The sequence below is a fragment of the Sesamum indicum genome, linkage group LG11 (assembly GCF_000512975.1).
Source record: "Sesamum indicum cultivar Zhongzhi No. 13 linkage group LG11, S_indicum_v1.0, whole genome shotgun sequence".
NCBI lineage: Eukaryota > Viridiplantae > Streptophyta > Magnoliopsida > Lamiales > Pedaliaceae > Sesamum > Sesamum indicum.
In genome coordinates this window covers 9115232-9140181 of record NC_026155.1, presented here as the reverse complement: position 1 = coordinate 9140181, position 24950 = coordinate 9115232, and the positions used below count along the sequence as shown (strand labels likewise).

General features: G+C 32.6%; 3 protein-coding genes across 3 annotated transcripts in view; 1 reads left to right on the top strand and 2 right to left on the bottom strand.

Annotated features, from left to right (window-relative positions):
* Nucleotides 2971-3930, bottom strand: LOC105173675 (auxin-binding protein ABP19a). Its single transcript, XM_011095520.2, has one exon. The coding sequence runs from the start codon at nucleotides 3845-3847 to the stop codon at nucleotides 3212-3214; it is 636 nt and encodes a 211-aa protein (XP_011093822.1). The 5' UTR covers nucleotides 3848-3930; the 3' UTR covers nucleotides 2971-3211.
* Nucleotides 8430-12389, bottom strand: LOC105173673 (12-oxophytodienoate reductase 3). The gene is made up of 5 exons (XM_011095519.2): nucleotides 12018-12389; nucleotides 11762-11902; nucleotides 11494-11624; nucleotides 10220-10402; nucleotides 8430-9327 (listed from the first exon to the last, which is right to left on the bottom strand). Exons 1-5 carry the CDS (start codon nucleotides 12095-12097, stop codon nucleotides 8684-8686), a joined length of 1179 nt encoding a protein of 392 aa, XP_011093821.1. The 5' UTR covers nucleotides 12098-12389; the 3' UTR covers nucleotides 8430-8683.
* LOC105173672 overlaps nucleotides 18475-24950 on the top strand; it is a 13958-nt gene continuing 7482 nt past the window's right edge. The window contains exons 1-8 of the mRNA XM_011095516.2: nucleotides 18475-18838; nucleotides 20008-20323; nucleotides 20688-20876; nucleotides 20980-21063; nucleotides 21782-21841; nucleotides 22395-22439; nucleotides 23622-23818; nucleotides 24858-24950. The exon at nucleotides 24858-24950 is cut by the window's right edge and continues 345 nt beyond it. Coding sequence (XP_011093818.1) covers nucleotides 20027-20323; nucleotides 20688-20876; nucleotides 20980-21063; nucleotides 21782-21841; nucleotides 22395-22439; nucleotides 23622-23818; nucleotides 24858-24950 — 965 coding nt within the window. The 5' untranslated portion in view covers nucleotides 18475-18838; nucleotides 20008-20026. The remainder of the gene's footprint in view (nucleotides 18839-20007; nucleotides 20324-20687; nucleotides 20877-20979; nucleotides 21064-21781; nucleotides 21842-22394; nucleotides 22440-23621; nucleotides 23819-24857) is intronic.

Genomic DNA, 24950 nt, shown 5'->3' with positions numbered 1-24950 from the left:
TGAATTTTACTAAAAATAATTTTTTTATAATCTACTTGTTCAGTACTACCCTCATCAAACCCCTTGTTGAGGCCTTGAGGGCATACTGATTTACAAAACTTGAAATATACATTTTTAAGGTTCTAATTTTTTAAATAAAAGAAGTTGTTGATTTATTTTTTCTATAAGGAGTATTTTCAATTTTTAAAAAAAAAAAATATTTTTTTAATCTATTTGTTCATCACTGCTCCCAACACATTCCATGCTGTGGTCATATTTATCTGTGTTGCTTGAAAATTATATTTTTAAATGACTCTAATTTTTTAGAGTATATACTTTAATCATTTATTTTTTTAATAGGAGTAAAAAGTATGTAGATGAACTTTTAATTAAAAAAGAAATAATATTTTTATAGTCTACTTATTTAGCACAACTTTTACCAAATTCTATGTTGAGGCATATTGATTTTCAGAGCTCGAAAATTATATTTTTAAGGATCTAAATTTTCAATTATATATAGACATTATTAATTGATCTATATGAGGAATATAAACTAGTGAAATTTATAGCAAAAAGTTACAAGGTTAGGAAAAAATTGCAATTCTATCACGTAACATGGGGATGACAATTTTGATCCTACACAAATTGATTTTCGCAATTTAGTTCTGTAACTGTAAATATTTAGCAGTTTGTCTCATTTGGCTAAAAGGCCGAAATTGTAAAAGTCATTTGCTGAACACATGCATTTTTCTAGCTAAAAAGGACTAATATTATCAAAATCAATTTGTACATAATTAAAATTACCATCCGCCTTAAATTACAGGACGAAAATTGCAATATTCCCTTGATAAAAAACATTTGTTTCCAATACAATTTTATTTATATTTATTTTTTCATTTGTCCATCTCCCTTCACCCACTAAAAGATATTTTATTTTTATTATTGGTTTATGTTGGAAGAACATTATTTTGACAAGTTTCCTCATTTTAATCTTTATTTACTTTGTCAATGTATAAATTCATTATGAATAATATGACATTATTTCAGTATACTAATTTTCTCTCACAATTACACCAAACAATTTTGATATATATATATATATATATTACTTTCTATATATAAATTAAATTTCTTAGCAAAGGCTATTTGTAATAGCTACTACTTTAACCGCAAGAATAAGTTGTAGAAAGATTGTAATTTAAATAGTGTTAAACATTGTGAGTGTTTGAAAATAAAAATTAAAAATAGGAGAAATTTGAAGTTTGTGTATTTGAAATAACAACTCAATATTTACAATTTTACCAATAAGTTCACTAGAAAAAAATATAATTTTTCATTACAGTTAATTACTATAGTCAAAAGAAGAAAACTGTTGCAAATACAAATTAATCACAGTTTCGTAACGGTCATCGACTGTTGTTTCTGCTAAAACTTAGCCATGACAAAAACTATGACAAATATGTTGGCTATGGCCAAAAGCTTGGCCAAAAGCTACGGCAAAAATTAATTGATCGTGGTAAAATTTAAGTTTTTGCTTTAATTTATTTAAAAATGGTTAATAGTAACTTTACCATAATTTTTAAGCCGTCGTGGTTTATAGTATAGCAAAAATTCAATTTTTCTGAAGTGGTTGCCTAAGTGATAGGAAGTTCTTGTGATGTAAAAGCAATTCAATTTAAACAGTTTAAAATCACAATCTATAATACAAAACCACTATTTTTAATTTACTTTTAGTAATAAGTTGATAAGTGTTTATTTTAAATATTTGCAAAATGAAATGAAAGTCCAAGAGGATATAAACTGGGCCAAAGTCTAGGCCCAAATATGAGTAATAGGCCCAAAATCTGATCAAATTCCGAGTAGTAGTACTGGATAATGTTTCCAATTGGACAAAAATTACATTTGAAGAAGATAAGGTTATCCCAAAGTTGTAATGATTTAACATCGTCGTGGGATGTTGTCCTCCTCTTCTTACCCTCGCCGTGTAAAATTTGAAAGAAGATCTTTTTACCTATTATTTTATCTTATTGTTTTCATAAAAAACGATTCATCACATTTACTGTAAGAAATATAACATTTTAGAGTAAATTATAATAAATTTTTATGAGATTTGTCATAATTATATTATTCGTTCGTTATTTAAAAAAAATTACAAATATCCCCTGATATTTAACGATCGTCTAACAAATACCTCCTCATAACAGCCTATTATAGGGGTATTTATTAAATAATCGTTAATTTTAAATGATATTTGTAATTTTTCAAATAACAATGATGTATTTGTACTTGTGACAAAAACCTCATGAAAACCCATTGTAATTGATCCTAATATTTAACCATAACTAATTGTTATGGTTAAAAATAAATAGTCGTAATAAATAGTCCACCAAAAAAGAATTTACTATTGCCTACAGTTTTTGTCATGACAAATATTTTAGCCACACTTGCAAAAATCACGGCTAACAACTATTAAGTGACCGTGGTCAATAGTTATTTACTACGTCTATTTACTTTTAACCACGATGATATTAAATGTTATATTTCTTCTAGTAGTCATTAGCGACAACCACACAACGTTTGTTGGGTGTAGTTTTTGCTAATGAAGCTATTCATGATAAATATTTTTACCATAGTAGATAAACTTAATTTTGTTTTAATTTTTATATAACCATAATTAACATTAATCATTTATACGTCTCTTTAGAAAATAGTAAATTTTTTTTAGTATATATATTCAAACTCAAAAATTAATATAATAATTTTAAATCGAATTAAAAAAATACATTACAGAAAAAAAATAAAAAATAACTATAACAGTAGACAAATACAACGGAACCCAATCCTATAATTACTTATTATTTCTTAATCATATAGTGATTAACTCATTAGGATCCTTTAAGAAAAAAAATAAATATGATTGCATTAAAATTAAAAAACTCAATCTAAATGGGAAAAAAGAAATTAAAACGTGCATTATGCGGAAAAAAAAGCTAACTTACCCTTACCAGTATCCGGAAAATTGAACTCAACAATTATTACAAACAATTGAACAGAAATACACTCATCGAAACATTCACAAACACATTTCCCTATCCCAATGAACACAAATCCGAACAAACCAACGAAAACATCAATCAACCTGCGGAAAAACAATTACATTTGAATTTTAATAACCAACGTAACACCAAATCAAAATGCTGCTGCTTTAATTTTCTAATCATGTACTCTAATTCTAGTTAGTGCCCCCAAGAACAGCCTTGAGCTTCTTGATCTGGGCCACGTCCAAGAACGTGGTCTTTGCCACCAGCTCCGTCGGGAAATCGTTCTTAAACAGAGCGAAATCCAAGATTTGCAGCCCCGGGTTCGGACCGCTGAAGCTGACGAACGCCAGCGCCGGAGTCTTACCGGAGTTTATCTGGAAATGGAGGAGACCCTGAGGAAACACCATGACGTCCCCCTTGTTCAACGTCTTCAGGTACACAACATTGTCGAACGACGAGATTAATCCCGCGCATATTGTTCCCTCGATGACCACCAGGATCTCCGAGGCCGCGGGGTGGGTGTGGAGGGGAATGACGCCGCCCACCCCCAGGTCCAGGCGGGCTATGGAAACTCCCAGCCCGTTCACGCCGGGGAACTGGGCATCAAAAGCAGGCGTCACGAAAGCGCTGATGATGTTGGAGGTGTTCCCGGCGGTAGCAAGGCCGTGGTAAGCGAAGTCGTCAGCAGTGACTGAGGCGGCCTTCTTGCAGGGATAGCCAGCGGGGCCGGCAGGAAGGGACAGGTCCGCCACGCAGAAGTCCTGGACAAGGGCATTGGAGGAGGCGGCGAGGAGGAGGGAGAAGAAGAACAAGTATGGAAGATACATTGTAAATAGGTCAAAATTCTTTGCTTTCAAATCACTAAGTTGTTGATATCTTGAGAAATGGTTTGTGGAATGCAACTGTTAATAGGGTTTATATAGAGTGTGTGAAGATATTTTGGGGAGGTTGGTTGCAAGATATTTGCCATGCAACAGTTGGAAGGGTAGTGAGAGAGCATGCATGGAGGAGGAATTTACTCACTCAATATCAGATTTGGCCATATATGAACAAATAATATAATACACTCATCGTATGATTATTATATAATTAAAAAAATTAATTATACAACAAGTATAAAATTATGTGATTAATTTATTTCGATCAAATAAGATTTTTATGGAGCAAGAAGAGGAAAAGACAGAATTTGTGTGCAGTGATGCATGTGACTACTCCCATCTTTTGTCTGCAAGAAAACAAGAATCCTCTTTTAATGTACAAAAGTGTGTGCGAGAGAGAGAGAGAGAGAGAGAGGGGCATATTCTGCAGAAGTGGAGAACTATCCCAATGTTAAAGGACCCATACTCTTCAACATTTTTCTTTCTCTACCGTATTTACATGCAAAATTGTACTGTAACAATCCATATTAGTGTTTTGTAATGCAGCTGCTGATACTCTATGTATTTATAACATATGTGTTTTTGTTATGTAAATGAGATTACTAATTTGGCATTTTTATTATTTAACTTTTTAGAATAGTATTTTAGTTTTATAATTTTTTAAATTTTGTGATTTTAATTCTTTTGTTCACTCGAGTTCACCGCAAACAAGAGAGAAGGGTGAACTTCAGAGGGAAAAAAATGAAATTAAAAAATTAAAAAAATATGGATCAAAATGATATCCTAAAAAATTAAAGGACAGAAATATTGGCAGAATGAGCCAATAGGAACAAAAGCCTCATTTTTAAATTGTCACATGAGAGGCATATACATTATTCCAGTGAAAAAGGTGAACTTGTAAAAAAAAAAGACAAAAATTATAAAAATTAAAAAAAAAAAAAAAAAACCAAAATGCTACCTTAAAAAATTAAAGGATGAAAATGTCAAATTTCCTAAATTATGGGACCAAAAATATATTTAAACTTGTAAGAAAATATAAAAGTGAAATACTAACAAATCTAAATAGTACAAGTATTCCCTGCTAATTACTGCACATAATTTAGTATATATATACTTTCTTGATACATACATACATACATATATATATATCCCACCAACTCTCCTGCATTAATTCTGTAGCTTTTCATGGATTATACGATGTATATATACCGTACGTGTGTGTCTGTTTGTGTGTATATACCTACCTGGAAAGCAACCATCATCTGTTAGCAATCAACATATATACATAATTAAGTAATCACACAATGAAAGCAACTCATGATTTTATAGATATAGTTTTACATTAATCAATTAATTAATATTGTTGCATTCCATCATTCACTATTCCTTTCAATCGATTCGGCCATTAAAAAATAATAATAGGTAAAAATTTCCCCTGAAAAAAAATATGTAGAGAAGGAAAGACAGTTTTGGAGTGAGTTTCTGTTTTAAAAATTTACGTATGTTGTCATAATTTTCTTTTGTTTTTTGTCGGAGAAGATTCTTCGCTTATATATTCGTATTTTTATAGGGAGTGAAATACAATTAATCCTGCACGTGCAAGTAGTTAGCTACATATCCGACCCTCACTTATTAGAAAACATACTCTCACTATTATAAAAAAAATTATTTTTGTTGCACTCTAAATAACCACGATGTAAAAATTATGATGAATCAATTCTATTAATTATGATCAAACAAAATTTAATGTGAAAAATTTTAATTTTAATTTATCACGATCACTCAATATTTCTATTATTTTTAGTTATGGTCAAAATATTTTTCATGATTTTAACTATGGCTAATGTTTTGGCTTCACTAGCAGAAATAACAGCTACTGGTCGTTGCGGAGCCATGATTAATTTATCTTTACAATAATTTTTTTGTGGCCATAATAATTAACAATAATAAAAAAAATTATATTTTTTTCTAGTGTATTGGGTTAAAAGAAAAAAAATCGAATTTCAAACCCTAAATTCAATCCCCGATCACATAGCCTACGATGATTTAGTTGCCCAGATAGATTATATTGTAGGGGAAACAACATTTTTAATCCTATAAATTAACTAGGCTTATTTTTTATTTAGTCTCGTTTATTACGATTATCTCATATTACATCCCATAAGTTAGGTTTTTTTAGTACTTTTAGTCCTCAAGTAGTTTTTTCATTCAATAATTAACGGAGAAGTTACGAGGCTGTTAGTTCAAAATCGTGCTGGACTAACGGCCCCATGACTTCTCCGTTAATTATTGAACGGAAAGTCACATGAGGACTGAAAATGACAACATTTCTAACTTATGGGATGCAATATGAAAAGATCGTAATAAATAAGATTAAATTAAAAAAGTCCATAATATCATAATATATGGGACCAAAAATATGGATTTTTCCAAAATTTTCAAAGAATTAAAAATTTGAGAACAATTAAAATTTTCCATATCTTATAATAATTTATTTATATTTATATGTTTATATAAAAATCTAGTGGTCCATGAGTTAGAAATGATGAGAAGAAAAAGAGAAGAATGATGGAAATGTTATATGCACAAAGGGACAATTGACATCTGTAGGTCAGCTGTTTAATCCTTTCGGCTGAGCAATGTGTGGAGCTTACGGCTTCCCTATCTTCTCCGGCATTAATTTGGGACGATCCATCTGACATTGCTAAAATGTTTGTTTATATATCTATTTCTGTTATTATTTCTTTTTTGGACTTTCATACATTTAATTGATTTATTTACTTCAATTTCTTGTGCGGATTCATCACACACACACACTCTCTCTTAACGATAAAGTGTAAATCGTGCCAAAACCTACTTTATTATCTCATTTTTAAATAGCGAACAGCTCTGAATCCTTGCTATTCGGTTCCAATCATTAAGATTTGGCCTGATACCTCCAAAATCCTAATATATATGAACTCGGCATGATCATTCAACCATTTTTGTATCTGCGATTTATATGAAATCGTACAACTATGAAAAATTTATAGACAACCGTCCTCCAAGTCCTAGGTGCAAGTTTTTGTTGTCCTAACATTTCTTACAATCTTAAATATTTTCTCCTTATAATCCATGTAATTTAAGCATCAAATGGTTATTATCGAATCTTTTTAAGGTGGTTCTAATCATTTCTTACCGTGCAGACCTCTCACGATTTGATTGATACAAGCAAGTATATTGAAAATAGCGGCTTCAATTATGATAATGTAGAAAACCATCTTTAATTTCTCATGTGTTTTTATCTAATTTTAGGACATATTTATAAGATGAAATGTTATTTTCCAAGAATTTTAGTTATTAAAACATTTTACCAAATGGGAAGAATAGGATAATTATGCAATCAAAAGATTCAAAATGATTCTCATTTTCAAGAGTGATTGGAAGGGAGAGAATTCTTGAACCAATTTATATAATTTGATTTTTTTTCTTTAATAATTTGTTTTTAGAAGTGAATCAAACTCTTGTAAAAAATAATACCAAGATGTCCAAAAACTAAACTTGTACGTCACTAATATTTGGTCTAATTATAATTACCCAAGGTTTGTTTTATTTTACATGCAATTTCATTCAATGGGGTTCAAACGAGTTTTTTTTATTATATTTAAAAAATACCACTAATAAAATTTTAACTGTAATTTGATCATTTTTTCAAACTAACGTATCATTTAAAAAAAACTTAAGGTATGATAGGGCCTGTAATCTAATATGGCCCAAACTTTTCCCAAAAGCCCGGAATAGATGGGCCCATGTAGCAGGAAGCCAAGCCCCAAGCCAGAAATGACCCAACAGCCATAGTCATTACTCAATGGGCGTCAGGAGCCCAACCCAAGCAGCCCCAGAAGGGCCTTGAATAACAACAATGAATTGCAAGAAACGTGGTATGATCATGTGAGTCACACTTGTGTCTATACTGTTGGGTAATTGCTATAAATACTTCGTCAATGTTTAGCTATGAGATTATCTAAAATCTTGTTTATTAACTGCTTTCTTCCAATCATAAGAACGTGATCTCTCAACTGATTTGACCATCGGAGTATAAAACCAAGGTCAGCCCGGCACTCTGACTTTTTCAATTGAATCTTGCCTAGAGCATGACTTATACAATACAGTTCATAATAAGATCAAGGTAAGGTATCTCTAGTCTTCATCAGTGTTGCACTATTTTAAAGTGAAGATTGTCGGCAACAAAGAGGTGAAAAGACAGCTAGATATGACGATATGAAAAAATGATACACAGAGATGATGAGAAAAAAACAAAATGGGTACATGGTGTTATTATCTATTTTGAGCATTGCCAAATTTTATTTAATATTTCTTCTTTTTCCTTTCCGTCGTAAAAGAGCAAATGTATTTGATTACTTATGCACTTTTAATTTCGATTAGGTTAGAGAATGTAGATATAATTTACTCTCACTGTCCAAAGTAAACATGGTTCCAAAAGAGACCACGCATATGTCACATAATTTTCTTGTAATTGGCGCAAAAGATAGATCTGAATAGAGAAGTTAAAACCTTTTTCTCAAGCTAACAGTATTTACTCTTACAACAATATTACCCAAGATTCTGACTGGCAAAGTGGCAAACTCTTTGCATAAACAGACTATTGTTAAAGGACTTGACGTGTAGAAGATAGCCAGCTGCATGACATTACTATTAGGGTACACAACAGAAATACACAGATTTTCCTCTGCCCATGCTGATAAGGAAGCTTTCACCTCCAAAAATGATAATGTACATCCTGATTTACAGGCGCGATTTGGGTAAATTCAGGAAAGGGTAGTCAGTGTAACCGACAACAGGATCATGGGTGTAGAAGGTAGCCCGGATATACTTATTTAAAGGTGCATTGAGCTTGAGTCTCAGAACTAAATCCGGGTTTGAAATGAATAACCGGCCATATGCAACCAAGTCGGCATCACCCTCGGCCACGGCTTCAATTCCTAGCTGCCTAGTGAATCCACCACTGCAGATGAATGTTCCCTGATAAGCCCTTCGCCAAGTTCTCATGAAACGGGCCTCCTCTTCTGCATTCCCGTGGCTGCCCGACTCTGTCTGCCCATAGGCAGTGTATCGAGGCTGAGTCACGTGTAGATAAGTGAGTCTTGCTCCACAATCTGTTTGGAGCTTGTTGAGTCTCTCGATTACTGCTAGGCCTAGGCTGAGTGGATCCGAGTCCATTGCGTCGAGATGATCGATTGCAGGTGAAATTCTGACACCGACTCGGTCAGCCCCAACAGCCGAAACAACTGCTTGAACTACTTGCATTATGAATTTGCAGCGGTTCTCCAGGGATCCACCGTACTCATCGGTCCGCTCATTGATCCCATCCTTCATAAATTGATCGATGAGGTAACCATGAGCCCCATGGATCTCAACACCATCAAAACCTGTTCATTTACATGGATCTTAGTCTGCGGTGATCAAAATATGCAATGTGTGGTACTTAGTGGCTTTAGAGTAAAGACATCTGAGATAGTGTAATGCAATGTCATTTTTCATGATAATTATCTTAAAGCCTGTGGGAGATTTTCCTTGTTTTCTCATCCCTGTAAAGCAATATACATGTGTATATTTCACGACATAAATCGAATTGTTTAACTTGAAAGATCACCTATGCGATTCATGCTTTAACAAAAGGAATCAGAATAATGACTCCACAAATGTCACGCCTAACCAGCATGTAACTAGTTTGAGATGAGAATAAGAGAAAACTGTTAGTTTGTATCCAAGTCACAATGAGGGTATGTCTTGAATACTTTAATTCAACTCGAGTTTGACCGAACTTTAACTAAGTATATGGCAATTGCAACGTCGTGCAGTTGGTGAACAGTTCAGAAAAAAGTAACCGATCATATGGCAAGTATATCACACAATTGATTTGGTTCGGTCCTGATATGGATAAAAATTTTCTATCTTGAAGCTTGCATCTATAATTTTTGTAAGGGGAAAAGTACAATTTAGTTATGTATGGGAAGGTGGCGATTTTAGTCCGATAGGAATCCATTTTGAAAGTTCTTTTCTGTACCTTGCAAAAATTCGCTCAGTGAAGACAAAACAGGCCGCAAGTTTCTAAAATGGTTGAAAAAGTGTAGGTGACATGTGCACCAGATTGACATGATCACGTGCACTTTTCCAGGCATTTTGGGAAGTTCAAATATAGAGTGAGAATGCGTGCTTATATGAGGAAACAATTGAACATGCATTCTTGCATGGTGATTGCTCACGTACTATTCTAAAAGGAAGCACGTCATGAATTGCCGTCGTATAAAATTGACTGACCTGCTTCAATGGCATTTATTGCGGCCTGGCGATAGTGTTCAACGAGCTCAGGTATTTCATAAGTTTCCAATTTGCGTGGCTTGGGATAAATCTCATGAGTTCCATCAGGCATTAGCACTCTCCACCTCCTTGATATTGGCTTGTTCGTGGATGATATTGGGGTAATTCCACCCGGCTGAAGTGCTGTTTGCATCATCCAGAAATCATTAAGTTTGAAACAATAGTATATAAAGGTGAAATGCTTGTTCAATGCTTGAATTATCATCATTTTCTCACACAAATATTGCCGTCTAAGCCATCTGAGTTCTGAAGATAATTCCATCAAAAATTGCAATTTATCTCTATGTGATATGAGAAATGAGTAAAAAATTCCATGTGAAAAATAAGATAGCAAATTATTCCCTGTGTTTTGAAAAAAAAATAAATTATCCTCCTATCTCAACCATCGATAGGTGGTAATTTGTTTTATTTTTGAAACACGAGTGATAATTTATTAATTCTTTTTCTATAAGAGGGTATTTGCTCATTTTAACCCGATAATTCCAGATTCAATCATAACATTTTTGCAGATCTCCAATTTAACTCCACCAGTAGAATTTCAGCAAATTTAATATGTGATATTCTAAAAATACCACTTATAAAACTTTGACTATAATTCAATCAGTTTCTCAAATTGTAATATTTTAAAAAATTGAGAAAGTTAAATATTATGGTTTATTATACTTTGTGGTCAAATTTTATATTTCAATTTTTGGATAAACAAGCCATTTTTCATTTTATAGCCCTTTTTTACCCTTTTGGCCTAACAAATGGTTCATACAATTTTTACATGGCTTTCAATGGAGCACCTCATGTTCTAAGAAACATGAATTTTTGAATAATACATCCAACATTTATAAAACAGAGTAAACCCTACTAAATGGAATTGCATGTAAGACTGTTTATAATTTAATGGAGATGTATTTATAATTTTGATAAATTTCAGAAGTATAAATATAATTTACCCGTGATATTATTTATATGGGTCCTGTCAGTGTAATTATATTATTTATTCACTATTATATTTCGATGGTCTTTATTATTGATTTGTTTTCGACGGCTATGAAGATAATAATATTGTAGGATGAATGACATATGAAACATGATTATTATGAATATCAAGAGCTATCAAACATTTATTTTCAAATTGAAGGGGAAAAATGAAGAACACAATGAAAATTTTTGGGGAAAATCTAGTTGTAAGCACCACATCATTTGAAATTGATGTATAGTACCTTGATGAGATGCCCGGCCAACGTGCCACAGCTGACAGAATATAACAGTACCCTTAGCATGCACCGCACCAACCACGTGCTTCCACGCCTCCACTTGCTCCTTGTTGAATATCCCCGGCACGTGAGGGAACCTGCGCGGGCCCCACCATTCCCCCAAGAGTTAAAAATATCACCCAATCAAGTACTGTTTAAACGGGTGCGGGTCCCCCCCAAAAGCTTTAATAATTCAATTTCCCATTATGATCAGACACAGAAATTACGAAATTACCCCGCAGCCGTCGGGGAGATCATGGTGCCCTCCGTGATGAGAAATCCGCCGTTGGTGGCTCTTTGGGTGTAGTACTCGACGAGGGCAGAGTTGGGGACGTTGTTCAGAGCTCTGCATCTAGTCATTGGCGCCAGTACCACTCTGCAAACAAAAATTTTCAGTCAAGCTCCGAATAATTTTGCGGATTAGAAATAGTATCAAGTACGAGTCGCGAGCAGGAAAACGAGAAGCACGCTTTTGGAGGAAAGTTGAGCACCTGTGGGAAAGATCGAACTTGCCCATCTTGTAAGGGGAGAAGAGAGATGGAGTTGCCGGATCAGTTGCTGTTTCCGCCATTGATGCGCTTTGAATACTCTAGTGCTGGAGATGAAAGGAGTCTGTGTCTGAGTTCTTCACTTATATTTTCTGGTGTGTGGAGGAGATGAGGTATTTAAAGGAGTAGTTGTGGACGGTGGGGCGGAGGAGAGCATAGAATAGAGGAGGTGGACCGAACTGTTGTTGAAGTTGGAAATGTCGAAGTGGGTTTTGATTTGGGCACGATTTCCATGTGAACGTTGATGATGTTTAATGGTATTGGTGGTGATGGACGGACAGTGTGTGTGTGTGTGTGTGTGTGTGTGATGAATGGATGGATGAATCATTATGCGCGTTGACCATTTTTGGAGTTTTAGTTAGTGCCTGTGGTCCTATTCTTTCTTTATCTTTTTTTTTTTAATAATAAAAATTAAAATCATGGAAAAAACATCACATGTTGTGCATATGTGAAAAATATCACATCACATAACCATTAAATATCACATGTGCATTGCATGTGATATTTTTTTTATAAAAAACTTGGTAGAAAAATAGTTATGAATTGCAAAGTGCAAAATTTCATAAAGTTGATAGGGTAAGTTGACACACACACACCAAAAAAAAAAAAAAAATTAGATGTCAAAGTTAAAACGATCGTAGTTCGGATGACAAAATATAATTTATTCTATCTTCGATGTACTTACAGAAATAATCCCAAATAGTAAAAAAGTAAAGATAATTTGTGTAATTATGTTGATATTTTTTAAAATATACGTGTAATTTTTCAAAAAATATTGGTGATTTGTGTATATATTGATACTTCTAATGGGTATATATATAATTATTTTTTTAAAAAGAAAAGTGTGATTTGTATAGAGTGTATACGTAATTATTCATAAAAATTATTGTATACCTGAATGGATATTTTATAATAAGTCCATAAATAGACATATTATATCTGATAATTTTATTAATATTGAGTGTAAAATTTCAAATAATAGGGATCATGCTGTGTAAATCTGTGACATAACTTTTCATTATATTACATCAAAATATCAATTAATAATAATTAACTTTTAATAACAATGAAATAACATAAAGTAGAATTCCAGTACAGGACTTCACTTGCTGATTACATGTATTATGCTCATCACTTGTTAATTGTTAGATGTTTATTTTGGATCAGAAACTCTTACCAAGTGCTGTTATTACTAATATTTTTTATAGAGTAAATTACAATATTTTTTTTGAGATCTGACATAATTATAAATACGTTATCGTTATTTGAAAAATTATAATTACCCCATAATCTTAGTGCCCGTTTAACAACGAGCCAATTCCATTAATTTCTATTACGTTTTTATTCAATTTTTGTGGTGAACTGACCAAAATACTCTTTTGGACTGTAGATTAAGATTTTGTATATTTCTTAAAAAATTTAAAAATATTTTTATAGACTGATATACCTGTTGATTATTTATTTTATCCACTCTTAATTTTTTTTAGATTTATTTTTTATTTTTTAAAAGACTTTAGTAAGAATAAACTAGTAATATCCACCTCACCATCTAAAGACTATATAATAATTTTTTATCCAATAGAATATTTATAAAATTTTAAATAATAAATCATGTTAAATTTTAAATAAGGCAGTTGTAATTTACCCTATTTTATAAGCCAAACTTTCCTACTTGTGGCTTTGAACCCTCCAGAGAGGAGTTTTAATTGTCAAAGGCCCAGGCTATATAGGTCAAGGCCTCAAACAGAATGGGCTCTGTCCAACAAATTGCTTTGAGTTAGAGAGTAATTCTGCAATTAGGAGAATTTATTTTTTATTAAATAAATACTTTTACATTCTACATTTCAAATGAAAAAGGATAATATTTAAATCTAATTACATCAGTATATAATTATTTAGGTCTGATAAGAACTTAACGAAATATAAATTTAACAAGTTTGATCAACAAACGAAGTAACTCGGTACTAATTAGAGATGATAATGAGTCCAAATCTGAAAAGAGTGGGTTTTCAAGTCCTATTAGGGTTTCGAACTGGTCCAGATTAGTATTTTAGATCCGAATCTACTTGGATCCAAATTTTTTTAATATCTTTTTACCTTTTACATTTTATATATATGTATATATATATATATATTCATATGAATCATACTTATATAAATATGAAAAATAATTGTATAAATGTCACATGTACTTACTACAACACATAAAAATAATACTTTTTAAATTAAAACAATAATTTAAAATAGTTTAAGTTTTGATGTAGACATAAATAACATATATTTTGAAAGATTTAAAATTTTAGAGTCTAAAATCTTTTTTAATATTTTTTGAATTTAAATCGAGTCTAACGAATCTAACCCGTCAGATCCAAAATTCAAATCCTAAAAAATCTGAATTGATTGCGTCTCAAATTTTGTCAAACCCATGCCAAACTCAATCTGTTACCATCCCTAAAATCCCCAAGTCTTGGGGCATTAGGGAAATCAACACTAAATAGCATAGACCTTCATCACACGGTATGAAATTTTCCATTTCTTAAACTGGAATATTAATGATTTAGCATCTAAATCTTGCTCGTGCCCTAATTATCTCAATCCCTACTACTAATTAATGTTATTCATCGTTTTGTGCTATATTCGGATTCAACGATTAATCTTAATTTAAGGCTACGTAATTCTTAATTTCTACGGTTATACATTTATGTATATCATGCCGATGAAATATTTTTTTTTTTGTTCTGGATCGTCACAATTTTTAAAAGTAGTTGTTGGGCAAATAGGGTGTTTACGGGGAAAAGTTTGATAAGTTTAAGTCGTGGTGGAATGCGTATGTTTATGGTGGGTGTGGTTTGAAATGATTTTGTCCATTATACCGCTGATAAGAGAGAAAATATCGTTATACCCTATCACAGTCATGGAAGTACAACATACTATTATCCTTATAAAGAAACAAAAAATAAGTGATACAGGCAAGCGTCTCACATTGGTTACGGATAAAAAGTTTGAGTGACTAATAAATCTTAAGTTCTCCTCTCAATAGAAAATATAGTATATGATAAATTTACAGGGAAGATTAATTAAAACATTATTGTGTCATAAACAATAGTACAAAACGACGATCTTATCTAAATATGAATTATTTGAGATAAGGACGAATTAATTCGATCTCGACTCTCGAATTACCTATATATATAATATTAAATGTTAATTAATCACTTCCTTTTGGTAATATTTAATATGCTATATTGTCTTTTGATAACCACTTTATTTTATTTTATTTCATTAAGTTTTTATTTTTAATTTTTTGGTGGGGGGGGGGTGGGGGTGGGGGTGGGGTGTCTTGAGCCACTCAAGTTAATGGAGGATGTTGTGATAAAGCAAGAATCTACGTCATGATGGCTAATAGGAGATGTAGTTATAATACTCTCTTATCCCTAATTGATGTTTCATCACTTATTGCCCTTCTTTTTGAGACAAAGCATGGCCCATTTAGTCTATATCTACGTCATGCCACTTAATTATATTAGTCTACTCTCGTGATACGTTGTTTTCATACGTATATAATATATATTTTTTATGTTTTAAAATATATTATAAATAAAATAAAATATATAAATCAACACGTTATATTTATACTTTCTCTTGAAATTCTTTTCTATATTTGACATCCTTCCGTTAGAGTTTGGACGAAAACTGCTAACGCTAACAAAAAAATTTATATTAATTTTAATATTGCCCTTCATTTAATATTTCATGTATATTTTTATACTTAAAATGGATAAATGTAATATATATGTGAGATTAGGTTAATATTTTTATATTTTTTTCTTTATACGTGCAAAAATATACATGAAACATTAAACGAGAGATAAAATATAAAATTTATATAATTTTTTTTAGCTAATATTAATATTTTTTGTTGAAATTTTAATGAAAAATAGTCAAATATAAACAATAAATTTCAGGAGATGTAAATAAAATTTTAAAGTAATATAATCAAAATCTTACGCTAAAAAATATCATCCTAAGAAATAATAATAACAGTTTGTTATCAATTGTCTGACTCTGATAAACGTAATGTCCGATGAGAAGAAGAGTGTGCAGAGTAGAGAGAGAGAGAGAGAGAAATTTGTCAACGCAAGTGGAAGGGAGAGGGACACGTTATTTGCAGTCAAAATTCTGAAGAAGAAGAAGCAAAGTTGCACCGGAAGCTATGACTAAAAAGCCACTTCCCTCGCCAAGCAAAACTCATATAATATATATATATATATATATATATATATATAATACATAAATTCCAACGAGTTCGTCGAAATTCATGATAATTATAATTATTTTTTTATTATTTAAAATTTATAAATACTTTTTAATGTTAATAATTAATTAATAAATATTCGTCGTGACAGTTCATTATAAATGTATTATTATATAATTTTGAACTTTAATAATATTTATATTTTTTAAATAATAAGAATGTATTTATAATTTTATTAAATTTTATTGTAATTTATCCTATATGTTATTAAAAATTTATTAATCTATACTACCTTGGATGATGGATCCATCCATGTGACAATGATCTCTCTCTCTACCTTTGACTAATTAGTCAACGGCTCTACCAAACACGGAATTAATCAATAATTTATTTTCTCTACATATTCACATTTTTTTTCCTTTTCTCGGGAAAATTTAAGATAAAGTATTATATTTTATTTATTTTCATTTGGACGAAATATTCACTAAATGTGTTTAACTTAGAGAATTATTTGTGAAAATTTGACAACGTGTTGATTTGGTATTTCATTTGGAAAAAATATGTAAGTTGAAAAATTATTTTATCAAAATAAGGTGTAAATGTGTTCGTGTCATGAGAGATTTGTTTTTTTCTTTTTTCTTTTTAAATTGTATCTGTTCTAAAACCAATGCAACAATTACGTTTAGATCCCTCGTCGTATGTTAGAAAAACTTGTAAATTCCTCTTCTGCCAGATGATCCGGAGGCACTTAGCAGATGAACATTTGGTAATTTTAATTGGATTTAAGAAGTGAAAATATTTTAGGAGAATAATCATGAAAATGCATTAAGAAAAATGAAACAAGACTAGGGTCTGTTTGGCGGGACTCCTACCGACCGGAAAGGCTTTCAGCTTCAGTTTGTCCCCTCGTCTTTGCAAAAGTTGTTTTCTTCTTTATTATCAAGCAAATCAAATCAAACTAATATTTGGGGTGTTTGGGTGTTGGAGTTTTGGATTACAATTTCCTTACACATATTGTTATTATTATTTTTTGTATGGATAATCTTAAAAAATTGAGCTCTCAAAGGATATTAACTAATAGTAAAATGCAAAATTGATCAATGATTAATTTTTTTTTTAACATTTTACTGTATATTTGAAATTTGGATAACATTTTAATAATACATAAAGTGTTGATTGACTTGCGACTTGATCGGTGCTCCATTTCATTAGGTATTATTCGCTTTAATTTTGTATAAGTATCATGATTTTATCCTATCAAGACACCTCAAGAGGGAGGAGATTTCAACCTAACCAGTCCCATAGCCATGTATTGTCTGCTTTGACTCCAATCTCATAGAGAGGAGCCATACGATTTTGTATTGTTAAGACAATAAGAGGAGTCATTAAAGCTTGTAAGCTGTTTAAACTTTTTGTTTGTAATCAATATAAAACTATTGTCTGCATAAGACATTTATGTTCTTGTTACTGCAGGATGTTCCATAGTACTACTTAATCGACACAATATTTGTCTGTTTTACTATTATTATTATTATTCTACGTAAAGTTATCTTTCATTTTCCTTAAAATGATCAAAAAAAGCAAAAGAAAGGGGAGAAGCCAAAAAACTTAGTCTAGGAAGGAGTCAATCCAAGTCAGGTAAAAGTTAGAAGCCAAGATTGCTATGACGAGGAATGATTTTGATCCACTTTATATTTCAATACGACTATATTAATATACTCACTTTTTAGATATACTTTTTCCCCATAATTAAATATTTAATAATAGTATAAATACTGTTACAATTACACTAAGAAAAGATACATTCATAATAAATTATTAACAATTATTATAATTTTTTTATTATAAATAAAAATTTAAGTGGCTTCGATCTCAATCAGAGTCGCGGATCAATACATATTCATAGGATCATAAATTACTTAAAAAAATAGTTATACGTTACTCAGCGTTTAATATCAAGTATGGTTTCACAGCTAGCTTAGTTATTCAAGGCAAAATTGGTGATGAGAAGCGTAACAAGTCAAGTAGTACTTGGCGTGTAATATTTTATTGGGAAATTTGTGTAAGCAAAGTAAAAAGTAGTCGAGGCCCATGTTAGTGTACTAATATTTTAGCATGATGACGAGGAGCAGTGTGTCCAACCAAACACATCCTTGACTCCTTTCTCTGCTGGACTTTCTCATAGTAGGATCAGTCTGAAAAATACCCATACTCATACCCCTACCACCCCCAACAAAGCAGTGGAGTGAAAGGGATTGTGATAAATTTTGTAATTCATGCACTCTGCTGGTTTGGTTTTGGGGGGGTTTCTTTTCTTCGTTTTTTCAACTGATCATTCTTGAAAACCGACCAGCTTTCTCTCTCCATCTTCGTTGTGGGCGCCTGAGCTCTCTCTCTCTCTCTCTAGCTTCTTTTTCTATCCCGAGTTCCGACCTATATTATATATACGCGTAGCGTAGGTTTCCGGATTTTGTCACCTCGTTCTTTCTCCAGAAAGATTATAGTTGAGGTGAAATTTTTGGCCATCCTTTTTCTTTTTTTTTTGTGTGCGTGTGCGCGTGTGTGTGTTTGTTTATGGCATTTGTTCTGATTCTGGCTTTGTGATTATTTTTAGTTTCAGTTGGGAATGTTCTGGCGTTTTACGTTACGGGGTTGATTTTGATCTTATTTTTGTGAGATATAAGCTGGAGGCTTTAGCTTGAATCACGAGGAATTCGGTTGTTAATTGGCTCACCTGAGGTGGAAAACTGTGATCTTCTTTGTGGATTTAGGAAATTACTTTTGGAGGTTGTGGGTTTCGTCACGAGCTCAAAATCTATTTGTATTACTATAAACGTATAAATTCAAGTGATTTTCAGTGAACTAAGTGTTGCTCTATGTAGTTTGCCAGTAATTCCTCAGAGGCAGATTGATGCTCAATTTTACGACTTTCTATTCTGTACTCCTTTTCTTTTCTTTTCTTTTTTTTTTTTTTCCAATTATTGCTTTTGTTGTTTTCTTTTTAGTATTGCTGAGAGGTGGTTTGTGTCGAGGAGTTTAAGGTAGGTTATTGTGGTGGAGGAGAAACGGGAACCAGAGTAGGAAGGCGAAATTGACATTCATGAAGTTCTAGTTGAGGCAGTGTATTATGAAGCAAAACGGTGAAAGATAAATGAGAGGTGCTTTTTTGTGACCTTAAGTTATTGGTCATTGTGTGTTGGGAGCTATGGATGGTCTACAAAGCTCTTTATATTTCTAACTGATTGTGTGAAGTCTTCTACTAATTCTTAGCGACAATTAACGTGGATGGAATTGTATCGGTTGGCTTGTCATTTAGATATAACACCCATCCCATCCACTAGACTCAGATTCACACACCTACCCACACAAATGCATAAATGATCACTGGTATTCTACAAATAGAATATGGGCTTGAAGAGATTCACAATGCTCTCTTTCGTAAATTACTTCTGGAGATTTAGGTTGAAAATGTTTGTGTTTTTCAAAGAAAAAGAATAACGGAGGCACCGTAACTCTTAGTTTTGCTTTCTTATTATCATTGGGAAGCATTATGGTGTTGGTCACTTTGGGTTGACCAAAAAAACCTCCTTCTCCAGAATTAGGGATTTTCAAGTCACCAAATCAAAGTTAGTTGCATTCATGCCTTGTTTCAATGTTCATATCAACATGTATTTGCAGGAGAGAAGAATTTCAAGAGATGGAGAAAGGTGAAGAGTCAGGTAGCTCTAGTTGGAGTTCCTCATTCTTCATGCAAACAACTGAAGATGTTGCCAGAGCTGTTGCTGCAGCAGCAGCTGCTGTTCGTTCTCCACGACCTTCTGTGGTATTTTCATCGAAAGATGAACGTGGCACCCAGCTTCACAAACTTCAGCACCAAGTTTCAAGAATACTAAAGGGCCTATCTAAACCTCCTGAAGTGAAAAGTGGATCTTACAACCCAGAAATACTAACTAGTCAAAAACGTCAATGGGCTAATTTTCAATTACAGTTGCTGGTAGGCTCTCTTCTCATTAGTTTACCATTATTTCCATATGTCTAGTGAGCCTAGTCTCCCGTTGGTTCTCATTACAATTTTTGTTGGTATAAAAGGAAATCCAAACATGAAAAAAAACATAAGAGCTTTTGCGTAGAAGTAATTTTAGCAACTTCCCCCTCTTTTTTGGGTATCTTTCATATATAGTTTGGATATTTCCAATTTCATTATAACTTAATCCATGCACTTATTCCCTAAATGAAGATAAACGATTACATGATTGGAGAGAGTTGTAGCCGAAAATCAGCATGCATGCTATTATCATTTAAATAGGAAAGTATGCACTTGAGGTTTTCATGTATAATTATGTTACCAAAGTTAGCAGGATCACAGAGTTTGCAAGGAACCCTCAAAGCTTTTTGAAAGTGTCGTCGTTCTGGGACTTCCTCCTAATTCTGATGTTGAAGCACTTCAAAGTATGTACTTTGCTAGAAAATTTGAAGGTTCAGGGAGATTTCGAAATGCAATTTGTGGTCAGAATCAGTCTCGTATAGAACCTAACCTTGAACCTCAGGTGCTGTTTTGTGTTTTTGCCACCATAATTTATGCTTTCATGGCAGAATAACTACTAAAAAATGATTATATTAATGCAAAAGGTCCTTTTTTCTGGATTTCAGGTCTTGTTTGTTTACCCTCCAGAAAAACAGCTGCCTCTTAAACACAAGGATCTCCTGTCTTTCTGCTTTCCTGCAGGAGTAGAGGTGGGTTCGAGATATCTTAATTATTTGTTGTTATTGGTCTTTGAGTCTGTTTAACTTGCATGTATGTTTTCATTATCCTCTTCCTGGGTAGTGATATGGTCTATATTTTGGTCTGACATCCTTGCAATTATATTCCGGTTAACAAATCAGTTTAACAGGTTTCTTGGGGGGTAGAAGAAAGGATGAAGCCAGTTAACTGCATTTCTGGCGACTGTGATTTTTAGTTTTTAACAAAGATTAAAGTCCATTTCTAAAGAAGCTGTCCAAATTACAGTTGCTTGATGCTTTTTATTTTTTTAAGCGTTTTTTATTGGCTATGCATTCTCTAATTCTTTCCTGTGTATGAAATTGTCTGGAAGTCTCTCCATAAGCTACATTAAACAATTGTTTTCCAGGTTTAAAATTTTCTGTACTTGTTAATTCATTAGCTTATTAGCTTAAAACTGAGTTTCTGGTACTTGAGAATATCAATGGTTATCTGGGTGAATCCTTGTTGACTCAGAAGTGAGCCTGTGTGTCCGTAAGCCGCTTTTTTGCTAGTTACATAATAAAGGGAAGTCTTGGCAGTACTTGGTTGCACTAGCAGATAGTCTAAAAGAATAGGAAAGATAGGACCTATCCCTCATCTAACTTCACCTATCTAGAGGCTGATCAATCTAATATCTGCGCTGATCTGTTTCTTGTTGATATGAGTTTCTAAAATTTATCCTGATTACAGGTGAATGCTATTGAGAGAACTCCATCAATGAGTGAGTTGAATGAGATGCTCCTTGGACAGGTACTTGAAGTCACTGCTCTTTGCTTGAGTTGTGATGGGTTAGCTCTGAGGCAAGTCAAGAAAAGTTATTGTGTCAAAAATTTAGTTGGTGGTTCTTTTGATAAAACTAGAATGTACCTAAAACCTAAAATAGGGACTTATATTCAATTTGAAACTTGTGATCATCTGTCAGTATAACTATTCTGGGTGGAAGACATTTGCAGATTTCTGGAGAAGTCTACCTAACATGTTGTCCATATTCTCACATGCAGCCTTTTGTTTTTATCCTCTTTTTCGTTTTTCATTTTTAATGACATTTTTTTTTTCTGGGAATTGTGATGAGGGTATATATTTGATTTAGGTTATGAAAGTCTGTTAGGGCCTTAGCCAAAAAAGAAAAATTCAAAAAAACATAAAAGGACTTTGGGTAGGGAATCTTTTCCTGATCTCTATCTTTTTATTACCACAGTACAATCATCATAATGCAGAAATCTTTCCTAGAAGTGCGTAGTGCGATTTCAATTTTTTGCTTTTTTGCTGACGTCGTTTGAATTATTTGGTGCTATATTCACAGGAGCATCTCAAACAGAGTGATTTGTCCTTTGTCTTCCGGCTACAGGTATGCAGAAAACTGTTCTTTTGTTTATGATTTTGCATTTTGTTCCATGCTTTCATCATTGAATTTTGGTTCTCATCAATCATCTTTTTCTATATAGTTTTTGCTTGATTTTATTTTATATGGATACTTTTTGGGTGGACAGTTCTCACTAGTGGCTGCTTCTAGTTGGAGCAACATGTTGTGTTCAATGTTACACTTCTTGGTTGTTAATTTTTTAATTCCCGCAAGTTACTAACTACATCCTTATTTGGAGTCAATGAATGAGTTCCTTATCTTGTATTTTGCTTAGTGGACCTTCCATATTCAGAGCACAATGTTGTTCAGGGTCCTTACCTCAGAGCAATCAAGCCTCTTCATTATGGTGTGGTGATGTTGTCTCCAAGTGATGGCTTCTTATCTGATTTTGGATGAATTGCTCTGATTGCTTAATAGCATAATGCTTTGATTGATGAGCAACAGATATCAACTTCAGTGCCGTGATTTTGGTACATTGGAATGAAGTGGTATTTTGAATAAATTATTCTGATTGCTTAATAACCCTATTCTTATTTTGAGATAATGAACAAAATATTTCAACTTCATCTTTCCAGTAGCTTTTTGTTAGGAAGTCAGCTGCCTTTTAGGGAACTGAATTTAGTCTCTCTTATCTATTTATGCTAAGTGTTGTGTTCTTCATGGAGTTTTTCAGATCCAGTTGTTTGCTTGCTGGTTCTAGTGCTAAATATGCAGAGATCCATTTGTTTGCTTGGTAATTGCTGAGTTGTTGTATGCTGATATCTACTGACTTTCTTGGACAAGAATATAGTTAATGTTGAATTGATCTTGTGAGTTATCCACATGAACATTGTAGGGTAAGAAATGTTGAAATCATGTCCGAGAAAAATAATGTGTAAGTTATAAGTTACCACCTGCGGAACATTCGCTGATCTGATCATTAGTTGGAAAAATAAGAGGTTTTCAGAGTTTTCTTCTGGTTTGATTGCTTTTGGGGGTTTTCACTGTTTGTCCATATTCTTTAGTTGGAACAAATCCTTTTTTTGGCTATGGAGAAATTAAACTTCTCTGACATTCGTGGATGCACTTTTAGCCGGCATAAAAGATATATCTCTATTTAACGTGTCGTGCGTAGTATGAATTTTCTATTTCTTGTTCAGAGTCAATAGCTTTATCTTTTGCTTCCAGGTAGCTGACGCTTCAGCTCTTTATGGTTGCTGCGTGTTGGTTGAAGAAATTATACAAAAGCCATCTGGATTGATTTCCACAGTGAATCGGCAATCTTTTTGCTCAAGTCTAAGCCGCCATATCTTAACCACACGCCGTTGTTATTGCATTCTTTCCAGGCTTCCATTTTTTGAGCTGCATTTTGGCGTGTTGAATAGGTCTGTAAATGCTTTGTCCACTATCCTACATGTAATTCTTTCCAGTTGGAAAATACTAATAATTCAGGAGTTCCTTGATAAGGTGTGAACACTCCTGAGTATGACGCTGGAGTTACTTTATGACTGATTCATTTACTGGCTCCCAGTGCAAAATGCAAAAACTCCTGCTTTCTTCTCCTACCAGTGGAGGGACTAAATAAGAATACTACCTGCAGAGAGGTGGTGGGAGATTACCTGGGATTAGTGAATCGCTAATGGAACAATTATGAGAAAAATACACCAGTTTATCTATACTAAATAGGAGATCCTTAGAGTGTTGCAAACTGTGTATGGACTAAAATGTCCTCAAATATATTCATTTCTTCACAAAATAACCATTCTTTTTGACCAATCGATTTTATCCATCTTGATCAGTTATTAAATTTTATCTTCCTCCTTTTTTATTTAATTAAACAAATATAATGAGAATTTAAATTCGTCCTTGAGATCTACTAATGTGCACTTTAATTGCTAGTTTCTTATTAAGTTCATGAAAAGCCATGAATGGATTTAAATTCGTCCTTGAGATCTTCTGATGGATGATTCTCTTTTTCTTGTCAATTTAATTTTTTATGTTGTAATTGATTTTGAGTTCTGTTAAGTCCATCAATATCAACTTGATTTGAGTTCGCCTACAAGGTAAGATTTAGTTGGAGTGGGTAAGATTCTAAATCACTAGATCCTAACTTGTCTTGCTTTCTGCTTTCTGGTGCACACTACATTGTTGGGTGGGTAAGATTCTAGATCACTGGATTATTTTTTTGATTTCAGGAATGGATTTTCAGACTGTAAATAGCAGGATCTTCTAAACCCGTGTTTACTTAATGTTAAGATTCAGTTGCCTGATTTTTGGCCATTTTTAACAACTATATTAAATATATTTTGTTTTCTTCACTCTATTGGCAAAATGTATTTTGTTATTTTGTACTGTCCAAAAACTGAGAAAATGCAGCAATTTTTCTTCACATGCTCTTAATTATATCTTTGTTTTGTTTTGTAGCATCTTTATAGAAGAGAGGTTGGAACGGGTGACAAAGCAGATAAGTGATTTGGATTTTGAGTTACCTGTGGGCTACACTATGGGGGGGGGGAA

Excerpts from the sequence above, each read along its gene's own strand:
- LOC105173675 (XM_011095520.2), bottom strand. The coding sequence starts at position 3,847 with ATGTATCTTCCATACTTGTTCTTCTTCTCCCTCCTCCTCGCCGCCTCC.
- LOC105173673 (XM_011095519.2), bottom strand. The coding sequence starts at position 12,097 with ATGGCGGAAACAGCAACTGATCCGGCAACTCCATCTCTCTTCTCCCCT. Across the intron at positions 11,903-12,017 it reads AAGTTCGATCTTTCCCACAG|AGTGGTACTGGCGCCAATGA; the intron begins GTGCTCAACTTT and ends TTTTGTTTGCAG. Across the intron at positions 11,625-11,761 it reads ATCTCCCCGACGGCTGCGGG|GTTCCCTCACGTGCCGGGGA; the intron begins GTAATTTCGTAA and ends GGGCCCGCGCAG.